Source organism: Pelodiscus sinensis, chromosome 1 (genome assembly GCF_049634645.1).
Source record: "Pelodiscus sinensis isolate JC-2024 chromosome 1, ASM4963464v1, whole genome shotgun sequence".
In the NCBI taxonomy this organism is placed as follows: domain Eukaryota; kingdom Metazoa; phylum Chordata; order Testudines; family Trionychidae; genus Pelodiscus; species Pelodiscus sinensis.
In genome coordinates, this window is record NC_134711.1 from 40758405 (window position 1) to 40777594 (window position 19190).

The 19190-nt window shown below is 39.8% G+C and overlaps 1 protein-coding gene across 4 annotated transcripts in view; it reads left to right on the forward strand.

Moving 5' to 3' along the window:
• Positions 1 to 1105: 1105 nt before the first annotated feature.
• The window catches only part of IQUB (IQ motif and ubiquitin domain containing), a 57338-nt gene continuing 39253 nt past the window's right edge, over positions 1106 to 19190 (forward strand). For 2 of the 4 annotated variants that reach the window (XM_006122642.4, XM_075928677.1), the window contains exons 1-9: positions 1551 to 1697; positions 2625 to 2731; positions 3067 to 3869; positions 5583 to 5717; positions 7462 to 7629; positions 7738 to 7913; positions 8387 to 8542; positions 11356 to 11566; positions 18284 to 18459. In XM_006122642.4, coding sequence (XP_006122704.2) covers positions 3071 to 3869; positions 5583 to 5717; positions 7462 to 7629; positions 7738 to 7913; positions 8387 to 8542; positions 11356 to 11566; positions 18284 to 18459 — 1821 coding nt within the window. In that variant the 5' untranslated portion in view covers positions 1551 to 1697; positions 2625 to 2731; positions 3067 to 3070. Of the gene's footprint in view, positions 1484 to 1550; positions 1698 to 2624; positions 2732 to 3066; positions 3870 to 5582; positions 5718 to 7461; positions 7630 to 7737; positions 7914 to 8386; positions 8543 to 11355; positions 11567 to 18283; positions 18460 to 19190 lie in introns of those variants that run through there. The other 2 variants (XM_075928662.1, XM_075928671.1) reach the window with 2 other exon arrangements.

A 19190-nucleotide genomic window follows, 5' to 3' on the forward strand; every position in this document is an offset into this window, starting at 1 on the left:
AGCAGAGCAGGCTTTTGTTGCAGGATGCCTTGGGTAGAGCAGCTGGGGTGCTGCCGGGTTGGTCCTGTAGGAACCTACCGGGCAGTGCCCCAGCTGTTCTGTCCCAGGCTCCAGATTCAGCAGCTGTTGAAACTGATCAGGCTGATTCCAGGAAGCTGGGGGCAGAGCAATTCTGCCTCTGGCTTCCTGTAGTCAGCCCCTGGTCAGTTTCAGTGGCAGCAGCTGAATCTGGAGCCAGTTCTGACTTACATACAAATTCAACTTAAGAACAAACCTATAGTTCCTATCTTGTACGTAATCTGGGGACTGCCTGTAACTATTGGAGACAAAGTACTGAAGTGCCAGTACTGTTCCACACATTTAAATTTACTTTGATAGTGTGCTGGTAATTTTTAAGGACCTTAAGAATCAGGATTATACTAGATAGAGCATACAAACGCATCTGTAAGTCAAATGCAAATAACTTACTTTTCAAATTTTAACAGTCCTTTACCTAAGCCAAGACTTAAAACTAAGATCCCAAACTACACAACTTGGAGTAAGCTATTTGGAACTTATTTCATGTTAATTATATATTCTAAGGTGGTTTACTTCTTGGGGGAGGGGATAACAAGCCCAAAGAGTCAGTGATAGAGGAATTTTCAGTATGACTTTGGACATGGAAAAATCTGTGAACAGCACACATGGCTCTGTGTTGTGTGCATTCAGCATGCACCTCATTTAATGTGCCCTTGTTTCCCATGCATGTCATGGTAGTAATACTGGTAGGAAAAATATTTGGTTGGAAATAAGCAGAATCTGAAACTAAAATGGTATTGTAGTGGTTTATAATGAATATGGAATAATTCAAGTGTTAATTTAAAAGACTTCATAAATTAATAGATCATAAGTCACATAATGCCCACTAGTCTATCTTTACAGAGTAACTTGCATACTGTAGTCAAGATAAACATAATTCTTACGATATTGTTAGTGACAAGTCCCTTAGGGTTCAGTTCTGCTTCGCCTGTAAAAAGTAAAGCACTGCTAGGTATAATGCAACCACTACCTTATGGCATCTGAGCACTGGGTATAACTGCACTCACCGGTATTTCTGGCTCACTTCGATAATGTACTTAATGAGCATCACAATGATGACGACCGATGAACGGTCGCATTTTCAAAAACGTGCACGCACAATGCCGTTACCATGGGGTTTGCACCCACAAGTCAGGTGGGCGCTTGCATCTGTGTGTTCTGCAACGGTGCCGCTAGAATCTAAGCTGCCTAACTAATCACAAACACGCTCTCAGCGCCCCCGGCTCACGCTTCAGTGCGGTGGTGACCAGAATTTAGAGAGAGTCTCGCTGGAGGGCGCGCCAGGGTTTTTGTTTTTGACAGGCCGTTGGTCTCCCCCTTGCGCTAGGGAACAGATGCGTAAGCTGCGGAGAGGCTAGAGCAGAGCCTGGACTACAGCGCCGCGGAGCCCTTGTCTCAAACGCAGGTCACTACGGCTCTGCTCTGTTCTCAAGCCTTCGGGCCAACATTGGCCCATAACGCGCATGCTCCTACTCTCAGCCCCCTCCCTACCCTGATCTCGCGAGAATGTGTAAAAGTTCGAGGTTGCCATGGCTGCAACCACAACGCGCTGGCGTTCGAGACTGAGAGGGGGCAGAGGCGTCTTGCCCGGGAAGCGGCGCTGACGCCTTGGGGCTGAGGTAAAGGGGGCTCGAGCAGGAGTATAAGCCGGTCCCGCATGAAGGAATTACAAGGCGCCGGCTGGCTCAAAGTCACCTCGGGAAACGCTGCGTCTCCCAGCATGCACAGCGCCGCTACCGCTGTAGGGTTAAGGAGGCGGGGCGGGGGGGCGCCTCGAATGCCAGGAGTGGGAGTCTGACGGCTGCATCTATAGAATGGGCTCGGTGGGCTGTGGTGCATTCTGGGTGTTGTAGTCCCGTTGGTGCATTTTGGGGTCCTTACCAAGCCGCAGTCCCAGTCCCCGGATAAAACCACGTTAGGGGTTTAGTGGGACAGTCTCCAAAGGGACAGCCTCCCCATGTTGCTGCTCGCCCAAACCCTACCTGCCCTCCTCCGTCCTCCCCGTGTGTGAGTCTGGAGCTGGTATTGCTGCTTGCTTGAGTCTTGCCTGCCCCTCACCAGAGCTCGCTCTCTCCCACTCCCAAGCAGGGGGCTGGCATCACCACGTGCACCCCACACATTCTTTCACACATGACTTTTTTGACAAAAGTAGGTAGTTGTCCCATTTGCTCTTGACAACTTGATTAGTTGGCAAAAACAAAAAGGACAAATTCCAGTTTTTGCCAAAAAAAATGTCTGAAAGGCCAGAGCAGTGCTTAATGAAGGGACTGTTGTGGCCAAAAAAGGATATAATGTCACCCTGTGCATTGACATCTTTCATGAGCTTGGTATAGTGACTGCCCATAAAGGTATCACAATACTGTATCAAAATGTCATCAGGTTCCTCAGAGGGAACTCGAGACATCCCTACAGATCCACTGAAGTTGATAGTGAGACTAGAACACTGATAGTTGAAAAGTCACTCTGAGATCCTTCAATGTATCTCAGATAATTTTCCTGTGTTGTGTACATGACAGATACAAAGAAACAATGTTCTTTTGCCTTAGGCACCTCAGCAAGGTCTCACTGATTGGATACTCTTCAAAAGGACAACAATGTGATGATTCCAGTGTGCATTAGTTCCATTGCTTCTGTTACCATAATATCCGACCAGGTAATTATAAGAGGCTCTGCTCTCTAATGGAATTTTCTCAGTGAAGTCTTAATTGTATCAGGGGAAAATTTTACCAAATAATGGCTAGGCTATTGTGTCCCATGGTTAGTGAAAACAGTTGGAAGGACTTGAGGCCACTGTTGCAAGGATTAATAATACTTTACTTTTTGAACCAAAGATCCAAGCCACCATTAAATAGGCAGTATTGTGACTGACACGGCAAAGTATGTTTGGTGATGTAAATGTTGGGGATAGGTATCACTATGAAATTTTAAAATAAAAAACTGTGAATTATTCAAGCAGGAAACTTAAAAATATATAATCTTAAATTTCAGGAAAATGGCTGATCCAAAGGAGGTGGTTGATAGCCACAGTGAAGCAGATAAAACTGAAGTATCAGACACTGAAAAGCAAATGATAGATCTCACACACAGAAAGCCACCAGAAGAAGATGATACAGAGACCGATCACATTAGCACTGCAGAGACATCGGTTCTTCTGAAAGCAAGGACAGATATATCACAGTCAAATGAGGATGGACTACAGAAGGAGCAGGAACCAGCTCCAGAGACTTGTGGGGAGGAACCGGAGCAGGAACCCACTTCAGAGGCTCATGAGCAGGAACCAGGTCTTGAGCAACTAGAGCAGCCAAAGGTAGAAGGGCAGGAACAAGGTCTTGAGGAAGAAGAGCAGGCAAGGGTGGAAGGGCAAGAACCAGGTCTTGAGGTACAAGAGCAGGCAAAGCTAGAAGGGCAGGAACCAGGTCTTGAGGTACAAGAGCAGGCAAAGCTAGAAGGGCAGGAACCAAGTCTTGAAGAACAAGAGCAAGCAAAGGTAGGAGGGCAGGAACTGGGTCTTGAGGAACAAGAGCAGGCAAGCATAGAAGGGCAGGAACCAGGCCTTGAAGAGGTTAATGATCTTGCTGTGAGCAATAAAGAATTGCTTGAAAAAAGTGAACAAGGTGCAGCTGAGCCAACTGCTCCATTAACTAAAGTGACTGAAGAAATTTCTCAAATTACTACAGAAACATTTGTTAAGTTGTTAGCAGCTGAAATGTACAACTTAGGTAGGAGGCAACTGGATGATTTGGAATCTGAGAGGTCCTTACCAGAAGCAACAACAAATGCTACAGCAACAGGTATAAAATTTGCTTCACATAAAAATTGGTTGTTACTGCCATATTTTTACAAATGCTGTGTTATATTTATTCACAACCTACCAATGGTTTCTTGGCTTTTGCTCATTACCTGATTGAGGCAACATGGACTCCATCCAATATTTGATATTTTTGAGGTAAAAATAAACTTTAAACCATATTGCATTAGTAAAAATTGTGTTACACCATATCTACCTGCTGAAACACCAGATAGATCAAAGTGATATTTTATTCCTAACCTGGTAGCAAAAAGTGTTTTATATATCAATCCCTGTTTCTCTGTTGAGAATTTTCTCTTTATTGAGAACTACAAAATAAACTGTCATTATTGGCATGCCAGGTCACACAGCACTGCTGCTATTGATATGTTTTACATTCTGATTTGTTTTCATTTTGTAATTTTGGTGTAAATTGTTTTAAATGTAACATTTATAATATAAATTTTATTTCTTATATCTAGATATATGTACACACTATTATGCACATCTACTATATATTTAAGAGAGTTTGTTGTGTGTCACTCTGTGTGAGTGTCTGTCTGTTTGTTCAAGAATGCCTAAACAGTAAGAGCTATGACCACAAATTCAGTATACAGCTTCCTCTTATTATAACTTAAAGCCAGATAATGGTTTGGTTGTGCCATGACAATGGGATGTAAATGTAATGGGATTGCTTCTCATAAACCATGTAGAAAAGATCCAGAATCATCAGTCAGGTGAAAGGAACTGTCTGGGGGAGCGGAGGGGATGCACTCCAGGACTGCTCTAACTTTAAGCCTCTCCCCAGCATCCTTTACAGAGGGCAGGGGATACTGAAGCTCCTCCCTCCCCCAATTTGTATGAGAACATTGCTGACTTTTCCTCTTTGTCAGGGAATGAGGGGGAAAATGCACAGTTTGCTGCATTCCTCACTCTGGCTGGGGAGCACAGGGGACAGATAAACCTGAACCTGCCCTAGCCAGTGGACATGCATCCCTCCCCTGACTGTGCCAACTGGACCTGCAGCAGCCATAGAGATATACTTCTCACCAGGCCCCAAGGTGCTGTGATGGAAGAGGGCTTGGGTAGTCCCTCTCTCCAGGGCAGCCTGCGTATTGAACTTTTCATCCCCAACCCCACCCCAGAGCAATGATCTAAATGAAGCATGTACATTTTCTTTTTATTTTTAAAAAAAAAACACCAAAATTAATTGAGGTAAGGACACGAGCAGTGCTGGGTAAATCATCTCGTGAAGCATATTTGGAAGAGGGGAAAAGTACCTTATGAATATTGGAAGAGCTGAAATTCAGTTCTTCAATCTAAATCAGTTTCTCAAAGTGATCCACAAGACCTCTTTGAGAAAACAGTTAAATGGCTGCTGCAGTGTGTTTACTTACTGACATCATGGCCATAGAGTCTCGTGGCTCCTATTGGCTCCATTTCACTGTTTGCAGCTGAGGGGAACTACAGGAAGCGGTGTGGACCAGGTCACTGGTTCCTGCAGCTCCTCCTGGCTGCAAATGGTGAAACGGAGCCAATAGGAGCCACGAGGCTCTGTGGCCGTGGTGCCAGTAGGTAAACATACCTGAGCAGCCAGTTAAAAGGTTTCTCAAAGTGGTTTCATGGACAACTGTGAGAAACACTGGTCTAAATAAAAGGATTTATCATCCATTCAATTTATATAACAGGAATTGGTATCTCTGTTTATTTTCCTCAGTTAAAATCATGTTGGTTCCTGATATCCAGATGATCACAATGGCTTTTAACATTAACCAGTCCGTAGGGAAGCTGAAGCAATACTTTGCATCACAGCTAAAAGTACCACAGGATGTCTTACAGGTCGTGTTTCAAGGTACGGAGCAAAGATTTAGTAAAAACCTTTCTTTGTTTTTCAGCCCTATTAAAAATCATAAATGATTAGGCCCTGATCCTGAAATTGGATTGTCAGAGGCAGGCTTTGGGGAAGGTCCACAAGAATAAAGGAGTCTGTTCATGTGGATCCAATGGCAGGATCATGACCTTACTTTGTACTTTTTGTAAGAATATATTTCTGGCATATATTATATAGTAAATTGAATAGACCTGGTGTCAATCACTAAACAGGTCTATTGAATAAAATTTGCATTTGTACATCAACTACTTCCAGAAGAACCATACTTCAAATATTTTAGTTGGTGAACCAAACACAATCTTAATATTTTTCAAATACTGAAACTATATTTTTATTATTATACACCAAAGATTTTCCTCTAACATTTCATTAAAATATCATGTCTGGGCTGACCCCAAATTTCAGAGTTACAGATACTTTTTTTCTTCTTTAGAAAATGTTACAACAAATGAAATCTTAGAGTGTATCTGATTTAATAGCAGAGAGCACATATACTCAGCAGGGCTAACGTCAAAATAAGCTACAGATCTTGAACTATGTCAATTGTGTAGCTTAAGTTGAAATAGTGCCAAAAGCCAAAATAAGCTATCTACACAGCAGGAAGTCTGAGAGAGAGCACTCTTCCTCTGACTTCTCTTGCTCCTTCTGAAATGAGAGTTACAGGACTCAGAGTAAGAATTTCTCCAGCTCAACATTGCTTTTACATTATGTTGAATAATTATTTGTAGTGTAGATGCGAACTATGTTATTTTGGAATAACGTAAGTTATTCCGAAATAACACTTGTGTAAACGTACCCAGAGAGCTAGGTAGGACTGGAAAAGAAATAGTTGGTGTTTTGTGGTTAAGGGCACTAGAAAATGAGTAAGATCCAAGAGGTAGAGGCTGCTCTGGAAAATTACTAATTTTAATATTTTTTCCTTTGTGGCAATGACACAGAGTAGGCGCTTTTCCTGGCATCTATTTCTCAAAACTTGTTGCTTGAGTCAGTTTTCTCTTTTTTCTTTTCCTGGAGGAACTGCAGGATAGACCAGAGATGACCAAAAAGTGACACAGAGTGGCTCCGTGCTGGGAGACAATGGAATTGGCAGGCTAGGCTTTTCAAACCTGTTAAAGTTATATTGGGATACTTTATCAAAACCAACTGAGACCTAGCATACCCAGGACTCAACTCCATGTATTTTAGTACTATCTTTCCATTAAGCAAGATGTATTTGAAATATTGCATTAAAATTAAAGACAGTTTGTATCAATCTGAGTTAGTGTTTAAACCACAGGTCTGCATCAGATTATGCATTTCAGCTTTCTGGCCATTTTGTTTATTGTGCACCCACATCAAGTTTGAAAATAGAAATATTACATTTACTAATACACTAAATCTTCAATGAGGACAAAAAAGTAACTAATGTAAAAGCTAGAATTTTAAAGAGCTATTTAACAAATAAGGTAAGTAGATACTTTAATTTCTGTGCCTTTTTTCTTGAAAGTGAATATGATTTTTTTTCTCTTTGTATGATTGTGACAGAGCTACCTAGAATATCTTTTGGGCAGAAGTAACACAGACTTTCCTAAATTGAGATTAAACTGACTCAACACTCATGTTTCGCTAAAATAATCTGTAGTTTTGATTTCTTCCGAGGAAAATGCTTGACAGTATCCTCTTTTATTAGAGAAGAATGCCTTACTTTGTTTGTTTTGTTTTAAAGGGAGGCTGATTGAGGATGGTGAAACTCTAATGCATATTGGAGTTAGGCCTCATGGAACTATCCAGATTGAAATGTTTTCTCTTGATCCAGAACAGTACCCAATCAAAACAATTAAACTGCAGCAAGACTACAACATGCCTGATGTCATAACTGTGAGAGTGCAAACAGGTCAACAATATTTTTCAAATATGCATTAATATTAATATTTGTGCCATATTGTAATCAGATTACTTACAGAATAGTATATAATTGTATTTAATTATTATATCTGAACAGATTCTGACACATTCCAGGATGTAGCAGTAGAGATCGAAAGGCCTACTTATCGTAAGCCATTTCTGGGTGGATTTAAACATAGGGTAACAGGCGTGGAATTTCATAATGCAGGATCACAAACAGTACCCAAAAAACGACGTGACAAAGGAATTGAAGTATTTTGCAGGGAGACACAGGTAATTTTTTAATGGTCTTTCATTTAGAACATTTTTTGCTAAACAAAATAGAATATTGACATGGTTGTCAGAAATTAAGCTGACTGGAGAAATAATTGAGCACAAATAAGTACAAGGAGTCCTGTGGCCCCTTATAGACTAACAGATGTATTAGAGCATAAGCTTTCGTGGGCAAAGACCCACTTCATGACATACATCTGATGAAGTGGGTCTTTGCCCACGAAAGCTTGTGCTCCAATACATCTGTTAGTATATAAGGTGCCACAGGACTCCTTGTTGCTTTTGCAGATCCAGACTAACATGGCTACCCCTCTGATACATAAATAAGTAGTCAGACTTAAAAACAAATAGTTAATAAAATGAATTTGCATGATTTTAAGTAACTGTATTTCATTCATTTTAATTTGAAAAAATACTAAAATCCGCAGCATAGGTTATGTCATATTTTAACATGAATTACGTTTTTATTCCAGACCGTTGTGGAGAAGAATAAACGCCAACAGACTATAAATACAACCTCCACACAGATGACTAAAATTGGCCTCTATGTGTCAAACATGACTGACAAGTTAAGAAGACCAAGAACATATCTTACTGCAGAAGAATATCATAAACGTAGACTAGATGCAGTAAGTTCTTCTCCATATATCTATAAAATGGCATATTAAAGAGATGATTGGATAAGTGTTCAAAGAATGTGTTTAAAGATGAATGGCAAAAATCCTGTTAATTTTTAAACTTTGTTTTTATGATTGTTAGTGAGATAAAGGAAAAGCATGTATCTGCTAATTTACAGTGTTATCAGTGTTGTATTTTAACAACATTGAGATAATAATTACTTACTGCACATCTTGAGAAATGTGATCAGTGGACTTTGTGGATTCTTTCTCAGAATGAGTGACTCCCTGATTGCTGTGTATGGAAGTTTGTCTAAACATGTTTTCATTTCCTCAGCTTTCTCATAAAGTTTTGTTAGGCATATTGTATGCATAAATGTGTGGCTACATAAGTTGATCCATGGCAGCACCATGATATTTAAATATGCCATTCATCTTTAAACTTGGTGCACTGGACTGAAATTTTGGAGATCTGGGTTTAGTTCCTGGGTCTGTTACTGAGTGACCTTGGACATGTGACTTCCCTGTTCTGAGCTTCCGTTTCTCCACTGATCTCTTTTTTTGTGAAGTGCTTTAGAATATACTGATGAAAAGTGTTATATAAGATCTATACAATATTATGATTTTGGTTAATGAGAGTAGTGAACATCTTGTGGAATTAGGCATTGAATACGATTGCCCCTTAGGCCTGCAGTTTGTTTTAGTATGCTCTTTAATAGCCCTTACAGAAATTATTAAAGAGTGTGCAAATGGTGTTATGTAGACAATTTTAGTTACATTTTCCAGTTTTCCCTTGAAAGAAAGGCACACATTTTTGAAGATTTCTTCCATAATATTACAAGACAGGTTCAATGCTGTTATGGCTTTTTACACTAAGTCTGAATTTTTGGCCCCATTTTTAAAACATTTTTAAAACTTGCAAGCTGGTATATAGAATATTGCATCTTGCTTTTTGTTAATGTAATTGAGATATATTAACTGAATGTTTCTAGAACATATATTTCTACTAGGTCCAGTGTGCTTTCTTATTATCTTGTTGATAATTGTTTGACTTCTGCATGTCTATGTTCATTCATCTTTGAAACAGACCAGATGTATTTACTGGAGAGAAAAAATTCTAATCTTTGTTTCCATTTTCTGATAAATGCCATTCAATCAACCTTTTAAAAACTGTTGTAATTGAAATTTTTATAGTATATTAATTTTCCATAAATGTAGTTTATTATTGAAGGGGAGCTGAAATAGGTGAGCAGTCCTGTGGAGTTACAAGATGTTGTGGAATCTCCTGAGAATCTCTTGGGATCATTCTCCAGGTCTTCTGCTGCTACAAGTACTTGTCATCTGTCCACAAGCTAATTACTGCATTTAGAGCCAAATCCCATGCCCATTCATTTTCTCGGGCTGGCTGTCTGTTTCCTTAAGGTCACAGATGGCGAACTTCAATTTGCAGGTTTTTGCCTCCTTGGATCTACTGAAAGGTCTCCGTAGGCGGATATTTGCATCAAGAACTTCTTTACTTTTAGAGATCTTCAGCAGAAAGCTCTTTACTGTCTGTCCACATCTGTCATGGCAAATCTGAGACACCAAAACTCATGGTGGTGTCTGTATTGTGGGATTCTTTTGCCTTAAGTAATGAAGTAAATTAACAAACAAAGAGAGAAGTTTAAAAGATTATGAATCAACAAACAAGATTGTGCTCTTACTTTCATAACCTCACTTCTTTTTTTTTAAATATAGTGCTGTACTGAATGGTAGTGTCACCTTAACCACTAGATCACAAACAAAATATAGTTGATTTTCCATTACATTTTCACTTTCTTTCTATGAGTAAAAGGACAAATTTTCAAGTATATCTGTCAAAATGTATCCATTATACATGCTATTGCACATTTTTATCTACAGGATGGACCTCCCTGGTCCGGCACCCTTGGGGCCTGACCTGTCCCGAACAAGAGAATTTGCTGGATCAGGGAAGGTCCACTGGCCCTGGCTCAGTTTCCATCTGACCTCCCTACCTTTGGTCCAACTGCGCTGCTGGCCCTGGCCGGGCTTGCCAGACATTGGCCCCCTTTTCCTGCAGCCCCGGCCAGGCGGCTGGATACTAGTTTCGCCCACTTCCACCGGCCATGGCCCTGCTACTGTCAGTCTTGACAGGGGCTCTGCCTCTGGGTTTCTGTCCCAAGGGTTCTCTGATCAAGGCAGGATCACAGATGTTGCTGGACCAAAGAGTCCACGTTTAGGAAGGTATACAACCTGTATTATTATTTATATTATTGTAGCACCTAGGAGCCATAGTAATGGACCAGAATCCCATTGTGCTACGTGCTGTACAAATACAGAACAAAAAAACAATCCTTGTCCCAGAACTTACAATCTATGTATAAGACAAGAGACAACAGTTAGATGGGGAAGTACAAGAAAATAATGAGGTAGTTCTGGTCAATGTAATAGGCCGAGGTGTCATCAGGCCTGCAGCCTAATCCTTGGCAAGTTTTGTGGAGGCACCATAGCAAAAGAGAGTTTTGAGGAGGACTTTGAAGGAAGATAATGAGGTTACCATATTTTACAATCACAAGTCAGGCATACATTTGATAACTTGAAGCTATATGGTCAGTGGTACATGTGGGCCCAATTTTACTCTCACTGAAGTCAACAACAAAACTACCAGCTAGTTTGATAGGAGTACAGTGATGGTCATGATTTAGTTTATTGTACATGTTAAACAAAATTGCAATTTCTAACAAATTTACATGCTACTTAAAAAAAAAAAATTCTAGCATGGTACTTTAAGCTGGTACTATTTTTCTGTTTTATACTCTATTTAGGTAATAGTATTACAGACATATTTCCGACGATGGCATGCTATAAATGTTGTACAGAAATTAAGAGAAGAAAAAAGGTTGCGGTTAGAATGGGAGGTACAAGAAGAGTTAAGGAAAAAAAGAGAGAAGGAAGAAAGATTGAGAAGGGAGTATGAACGAAGATTGAATCCTAAAACAAAGGAAGACTTTGAACTACTTTACCATGCTTTAGAATGTAAGTTTTTCTTGGCATTCTCAATTTGTCTCAGACTTCAAATGTTGGTGTTGTTAAAGAAAAAAAAACTTTCAGAGACCCCTCATGTCAATGGAAATGTTTCCATTGTTTTTCAATTTGCAATGGAAATACTTTAAAAATGAAGTATTTTCAAAAGTAAAATGCTATCTAACAAACAACTATTTTCTGTTTCATATTAGGAAGTAATTAGCTTACCAAATACAGGGGATAATTGTGCTAGCTGACAAATGTATTGTTGGCTTCATTCATTTCTAATGCTAACTCTAGTTGGAGGAACAGAATATAATTTTTGTTTGTAGTGTAATACTGTGATACTTAAATAGCTGAAATAAATCCATACAAAATGCAGCTTTAATATCCATAGTTCAGAATTTTAACCATCTAAATTGCAACAGAGATTTGTGATATTTTATCCAAAATTCAAAAGACAGCATCCAAATTTTCTTAATTCTCTCATTCTCTTATGTTCTTTTTTTCTTTTTTCCCCTCTCCTCTCCAAAATCACAAGACAGTTTGAAAATCTTGGCCATTTTATTACTGCTGATGTTTGGAATCTGGATCACTATAGCATTTATTTGAAAACCTGTTTCATAATTGGCAGTGTATTAGCAGTCTGTTTGACCCAGTCCAAATCATTTTTAAAAGAAATTTATTTGAGGTAGACTCAACAAAGATCAGAGTTGAAATCCTGAGTGAGCCTTGCTATTTTTAAATTTGAAACTTATGGTTATATACATAGTTCTTTTGTTTAGTTAAATACCATCTGGTTCACAGGCACAATAAAATTCTTAGTTGTGCAAGTTCAGAAATGTAATATCTAGGCAACACAATAAATTTGTGCCAGTACAAACAGTGTAAAAGAAAATTATATTATTTGAAATCTCTTTAACACCTTATGTTAAAAAAATTAGTCATTATATAAATTATTGACAATTTGCTTTTGTTTTGGTTTGTTTGACTAGTTGCTTCTCTAGTCTATACAATGACCTGCAGTCATGCTCATTATAACAGAGTAGTACTTTCACATTCTTACAGTGTCAACAGACGACACAAACTAAATCACTGTGACAGAAATAGAATGAGATTATTGTCCTCCAGAGATTTGTGAAGGGCATTACTGGTAATCACAACAGGAACAGGGTCAGCCAGAACTAGCCAGAATATTTTTCAGTTTTTTGGTTAAAGAAGTTGAGCATCAATAGTAAACTCTCTTTTTTATATAATGTATATAATATTTTAATATGGCAATTTTATTAATAAAATGTAAAGTGAGTACATGGGAATAGTTGCAGTCTGGAGAGAGAATAAATATTGTGCCAAAGAAGATTCTTCTGGTTCTATAAAGCATTTGTTCTACAAGGTACATTTTTAAGCTGGTTGCCTATTTTCAGTGAATCAGTAGGTGAATCTAGACAATTCCAATATCTCTGTCTAAACACCTTTTAGCCCCGTAAAAAAACCTTGCTTACTATATTTATTAGCTTTGTCTTTGAAATTTGTCTGCCTCCTTGTGGTATACGAAGCTTTCAGCTATGCAATGCTATTGTTGACTAAAATTGCTGTTCTTGGACGTTTCATGAGATACTGTGAACTAAGCAGGAAGCTTAGTATTAAAACCATAGCAAAGAAGCCTTAAAGAAATGAGTTGAAATATTCTAAAATAAAAACACTTAAGGTACTGGAGATAAGAAGCGAATAAAACTTTTCTTTGTATAGCTCTTTCCTGGGATAAGGTACCATATCATAGATTTTCCCCCTTAAGTATGCATTATATATTGTTTCGTTGATATGTATGCTTTGCTATGTAATTGTTTTGGAAAAGTCACTGTCTCATTTTAATATTGTTAGGAACAGAAAAAATGTCATATGTGTATGTATGTATATATCAGCATCTATGCTCTGGTAATGGCCAGTACAAAACAAGCCAAGATAGGTGTGCGTATGCATATTACACCTACCATGGGACCTAAAAGGCAATAAAAGAGGTTCTATAAATTGGAGTAAGAAAAAGGGAAAGGAGAGTATAGGTCCACTACTCAGTAGGAAAGGAGAGCTAAGAAGATGATATCAAGAAGGCTGAGATTATTAATGCCTATTTTGCTTCAGCCTTGATTAAAAAGGTTAACTGTGATCACATATTGAACACAGTTAATTTTAACAACAAAGGGAAAGGATTGCAAATCAAAATAAGGAAAGAACCAGTTAAAGAATATTTAGATAAATTAGAAGAATTAAAGCCAGCATGGTCTGATTAAATTCATCCAAAACTACTTTAAGGAACTATCTGAAATAGTTTTGGAACCATTAGCAATTATATTTGAGATCTCATGGAAAACTGTAAAGGTCTCAGAGAAGAGAAGGGCAAACTTAGTACCTGTGTTTCAAAAGAGGAACAAAGAGGACCCAGGGAATTCTACATCAGCCTACCCAACTTCAATGACTGGAAAGATCCCAGAACAGATTATTATTCTTGTGGATAAGACAGAAGCGGTGGACGTGGTATACCTAGACTTTATTAAGGCATTTGATACGGTCTTGCATGAACTTCTTATCAATAAACTAGGCAAATACAACTTAGATGGGGCTACTATAAAGTGGGTGCATAACTGGCTGGATAACTGTTCTCAGTTATCCTGCCAGTTCACAATCTTGCTGGAAGGGCATAACAATTGGGGTTCTGCAGGGGTCTGTTTGGGACCAGTTTTGTTCAATATCTTCATCAATTATTTAGATTTTGGCATAGAGAGTACTCTTATTAAGTTCCTAGCTGGGACGGGTTGCCACTGCTTTGGAGGATAAGATCATAATTCAAAATGATCTGGACAAACTGGAGAAATAGTCTGAGGTAAATAGGATGAAGTGTAATAAGGACAAATGCAAAGTACTCTACTAGGAAGGAACAATCAGTTTCACTCATACAGAATAGAAAGTGACTGTCTAGGAAGGAGTACATCAGAAAGGGATATAGGGATCATAGTGGCCCACAAGCTAAATATGAGTCAACAGTGTGACACTATTGCAAAAAAGCAAACATGATTCTGGGACGCATTAACAGAAGTGTTGTGAGCAAGACATGAGAAGTCATTCTTCCTCTCTACTCTGTGTTGATTAGGCCTCAGTTGAAGTATTATGTCCAGTTCTGGGCACCACATTTCAAGAAAGATGTGGAGAAACTGGAGAAGGTCCAGAGAAGAGCAACAAGAATGATTAAAGATCTAGAGAACATGACTTACGAAGGACAACTGAAAGAATTTGGCTTATTTAGTTTGGAAAGGAGAAGACTAAGAGGGGACATGATAGCGGATTTCAAATATCTAAAAGGGTATCACAAGGGGGAGGGAGACAAATTGTTCTCCTTGGCCTCTGAAGATAGGACAAGAAACAATGGGCTTAAACTGCAGAAAGGGAGCTTTAGGTTGGATATTAGGAAAAACTTCCTAACTGTCAGGGTGGTTAAACACTGGAATAAGTAGCCTAGGGAGATTGTGGAATCTCCATCGCTAGAAATATTTAAGAGCAGGTTAGATAGACATCTATCAGGGATGGTCTTGGTACTGGGTCCTTCTGTGAGGGCAGGGGATTGGACTCGATGACCTCTCGAGGTCCTTTCCAGTTCTAGTGTTCTATGATTCTATGATTAAACAATCAATTAGTAAGCACCTAGAGGATAATAAAATTGATAAGCAATAGCCAGCATGGATTTGTCAAGAACAATGCCAAAACAACAAGTTTCCCTCTAAGCTGTGCAGTGTCAGGGCCCTGCAACTGCTTAATGAGCCCCACCTAGCCAGGTGCTTAGGGCTCTACACACGGAGATACCTGGCTGAGACTCAGGGCTTGACGTAGGGAGCTGCCTGGCTGGGGGAGGGGCACTTCTCCTCAGCTACCGCAGCAGCTCCCTGCCGAGGTTGGAGTAGCGAGTCTTTCCCAGCTGATAGAGGGGACAGGCTGCATCCCTTCCAGATGTGGTTGGTGCCAGTCTGTTCCTCAATCAGACATCACCTAGTCAAGGTCTTTATGATTCCACCTTAAATACGTAACTCTCTGCTGCGGTAGTCTGACCCAGTTATGGTGTTGGAAGGTTTGTAAGCTGTTTGTAAGCCTGCAGCCCATGATCTTCCTCATTTCAGATGTGTCTGATCTCGGTTGGGGAGTGCATCTTGGTACACCATGGATTCAGGGGTTATGGTCTCAAGAGGCACTTGCATTACAAATAAATGTCAGGGAGCTCGGAACCATCTATCTGGCTTGCTGCGTCTTCCTTCCCCAACTGGTCCGTTGGGTGGTATGGGTGGTGCAGGTGCTAACAGACAATGTTCTATGTTAGCAAACAGGGGAGCTCTGTTGTTGGCTCTGTGCCTGGAAATCCTCCATCTGAGGGACTTCTGAATTCAGCATGTAATCCACCTAAAAGTCTTGCATTTCTCTGGAGTCTGGAACATGCTGACACATTGTCTTAAGAGGTCCTTCTTCTCTCACCACAAGTGTCCCTTTACTTGGAGTTTATCAGAGTGTCAGAACTGGGGAGATCCTGAGTGACCCTGTTCACCACTTGGCTGAACAGATAGTGTCCTCAGTTCTGTTTTTTCCAGGTCTCAGCAGAGGCTCAGTTTGCAGTGCCTGTCTCCTGTTGTGGTCAGGAGACCTGATGTACTCTTTTCTGCCAAGTCTGCTTATCAGCAAAGTGTTCTCAAAAATCAAGTAGGACAAGACATGGTCTCTATGATTGCCTTAGCATGATCCCATCAGCATTGGTTTGAAATGCTCATGGACCTGGCTGTAGCATCCCTGAGGCCACTTCCCAGCTGCCAAGACCTAATCTCATATGATGCTAGTCAGGTCTTGTGTCCATACCTCCCCTTATCCACATCACAGTTTGGATGCTGTGTGGCTGAATCCAGAGAAACAAGTCTGCTTTAGTCTGGTACAGCAGGTTCTCTTGGGCCATGTCTACACTAGGCCATGTCTACTACTTGATCTTCCAGAGTTCAAATTAGTGGGTCTAGTGAAAACCCACTAATTCGAATTTAGAGGGTTCACCCATAGGTGCCAGTAGTCTGTTCCTCACAAGGAGTAAAGGAAGCCGACTGGAGTGTTTGCTCCTGTCAACCTCCCTCTGTGTTGCTGGTGCAAAAACACTATTTAAGATCCATCAACTCCAACTATGTAATTAACATAGCTGGACTTGCATATCTTAAGTCAACCTTCCCCTTTAATGTAGACCAGGACTTGGAGAGCAGAAAGCACTCTACCATAGCAATTTACCTGGCTAAGCTTTTCTCTTGTGGGCATCAGCACAGAATATCCCAACCCAGCTGTCTCTGCAGTCCATTCTGGATGCCCTTCTTCACTTATGGCACTAGGGCCTTGCATTCTCTTCAGTCAAGGTGCATCTGGCAGAAGTATTGTCCTTTCATACTTGCATCCATGGTCAGTTGGTATTCTTGCATGATATGTGAATCAGGTTGCATAAGGGCCGTGAAAGACTCTTTCCACTTATATGGGACCCCGTTTCCCAGTGGGACATCAGTTTGGTCCTCAATGGGTCTGCCCTTTGATTGGACAGAAATGGTAGGTCTCTAAGCACCAACCACTAGTGAGGTACCAAAATGAGATATCACTTTTAGTAGCTTAGACAGATGTTGTTAATAGGCTTCTTTTCATTTCTTATATGCTTTGATCAGCAATTAAATACTTAATACAGGTTTTTTAACTGCCATTGGACATCTGAGTTAATACCTCATTGAAATGAACTGGAACTGTTCATGTCTTTCAGCACTATTATTTCAAGCTCTCTTCAAACTCATGGAGCATACATTTTTTCAGTTATATTTGATTAATATTTTGAAGATTTGTTTCATAACCACAAGGCCTAGGCAGAGATGAAAGTAGCATACATTTCTTACACGTACTGTTGTATCCCCCCCAGGGCTCAGGCCAGAAGGTAGGGGATGGATTTGATAGTAATTGTAAGTGTGGGGTGGAGGGCAGGGGGTTGGGCTGGGTTTGTGGGGGTCAGGGCAGGGAGTGGGGATGTGGAGGGTGCAGGAGTCAGGGCTGGGTGTGTGGTAGAGTGAAGGAGTCAGGGTTGGGGGTTTGAGGCATGGCTGATAGCAGAGGGTTGAGGTGTGTATGAAGAGGTGCAGAAATTTGGGCATGGGGCTGAGGGCATGGGCAGCTCAGGGAAGTGGGTTGATTTGTGGGGGGTAATGTGGGAGGGCAAGGGTCCCCTTTAGGGAGGAGGGAGCTGAAGTCCCCCTCTTCCTTACTCTCCCCCTTCCTTCACTGTCAGGGAGTGAGGGGAAAGCTCACAGCATAGGTAATTCATTCCTCTGCAGCCACGTGCCCCAGTAAGTCCTTACTGGAGTGGTACACTGGGCTTGTTTCCTCCTCTGGGCCTAGGGATATTTTCTTAATAAAATTTTAGATTGAGGAGCACAAAATGGCAGCTTGGAGGAGGTGAATGCACATAGAATATCTATGTAACCCCCATATTTTGATTAATCTCTGTGCTGTTTTTATATGCTTGGAAAAATATGTATAACTAACTTAAAATATACAAGTGATTTGTTAGGAAGATGAAAGTTTGGTGTTAAACACTGAAAAATAAATACACACTGACAATGTGAAAGCAAAAATGTCCAGCTGGTAAACTCTAAGTTTTTAAATCCAGATTTTTTTTTTTAATTAATATAGTATGGAGACAGGAGGAGATTGAGCACATTAACAGCACTTTCACAGGAGCAGAAAGAAAGGCAGTCCTCTGTGCACTTCTAGAACAAGAGACACAGCTGATTGCGTCCATTGGGAGACACAAACTAAATGCTGATGAAGAGAACCAGCAAAAAGCAATACTGTTCTTTTTGGATAAGGTCAGTGAAGTAATTGCAGTCTGAACATGACTGGTACCCAAAGTTCAAAACATAATATAATTTACAAACAAGCAGTCAAAAGTAAACAACTGTAACTAGGTTGACCTGTTATGTATAGTATACATTCCCAGTAGTTGCAGGTTTTAAGTCTTTATTTATGTTGGTACAATTTAATGAACACTTCTTTTTTCCCAAGCACAGAGTTCAAGCTGCCACTTACTTCATAACCTATCTAGTTATTTGAAGAGATATGAGAACAATGCATCATATAACCTACCATCTGTGCTTCACTCTAGGCACAGCAAGATATAAGTATATTATAATAATGACATTAAGACTGAGTTGATGAATTTTTCCTAAAAGAATATTCTGCATAAATGGCCCAGTTCTGCTCTGAGACATCAGCGATACAAAGTCAGGCCCTAAAAAAATGCATATCATTTTAGAGCTAGCATAGTATGTCAGAATAACATGTGCTATTTTCATTTTTATAAAGCATAAGTTATTATCATGTAGAAACCCATACATGAAAAATAGTTACTTTAAATACATTATCTATTTTTGAAATTTTAAATAACTCTGTGAATTAATTTCTCTTTCAAAATACCCAGTGTCACTAATAAAAACAAATAAGCACTTGATTCTGCCCTCTTATATGCTGTTGTGTAGTTTGAAAAATCAGTTACTGTAGTTTGTTAAAACATGCCTTAGATGCCTGTAAAATTCATTTT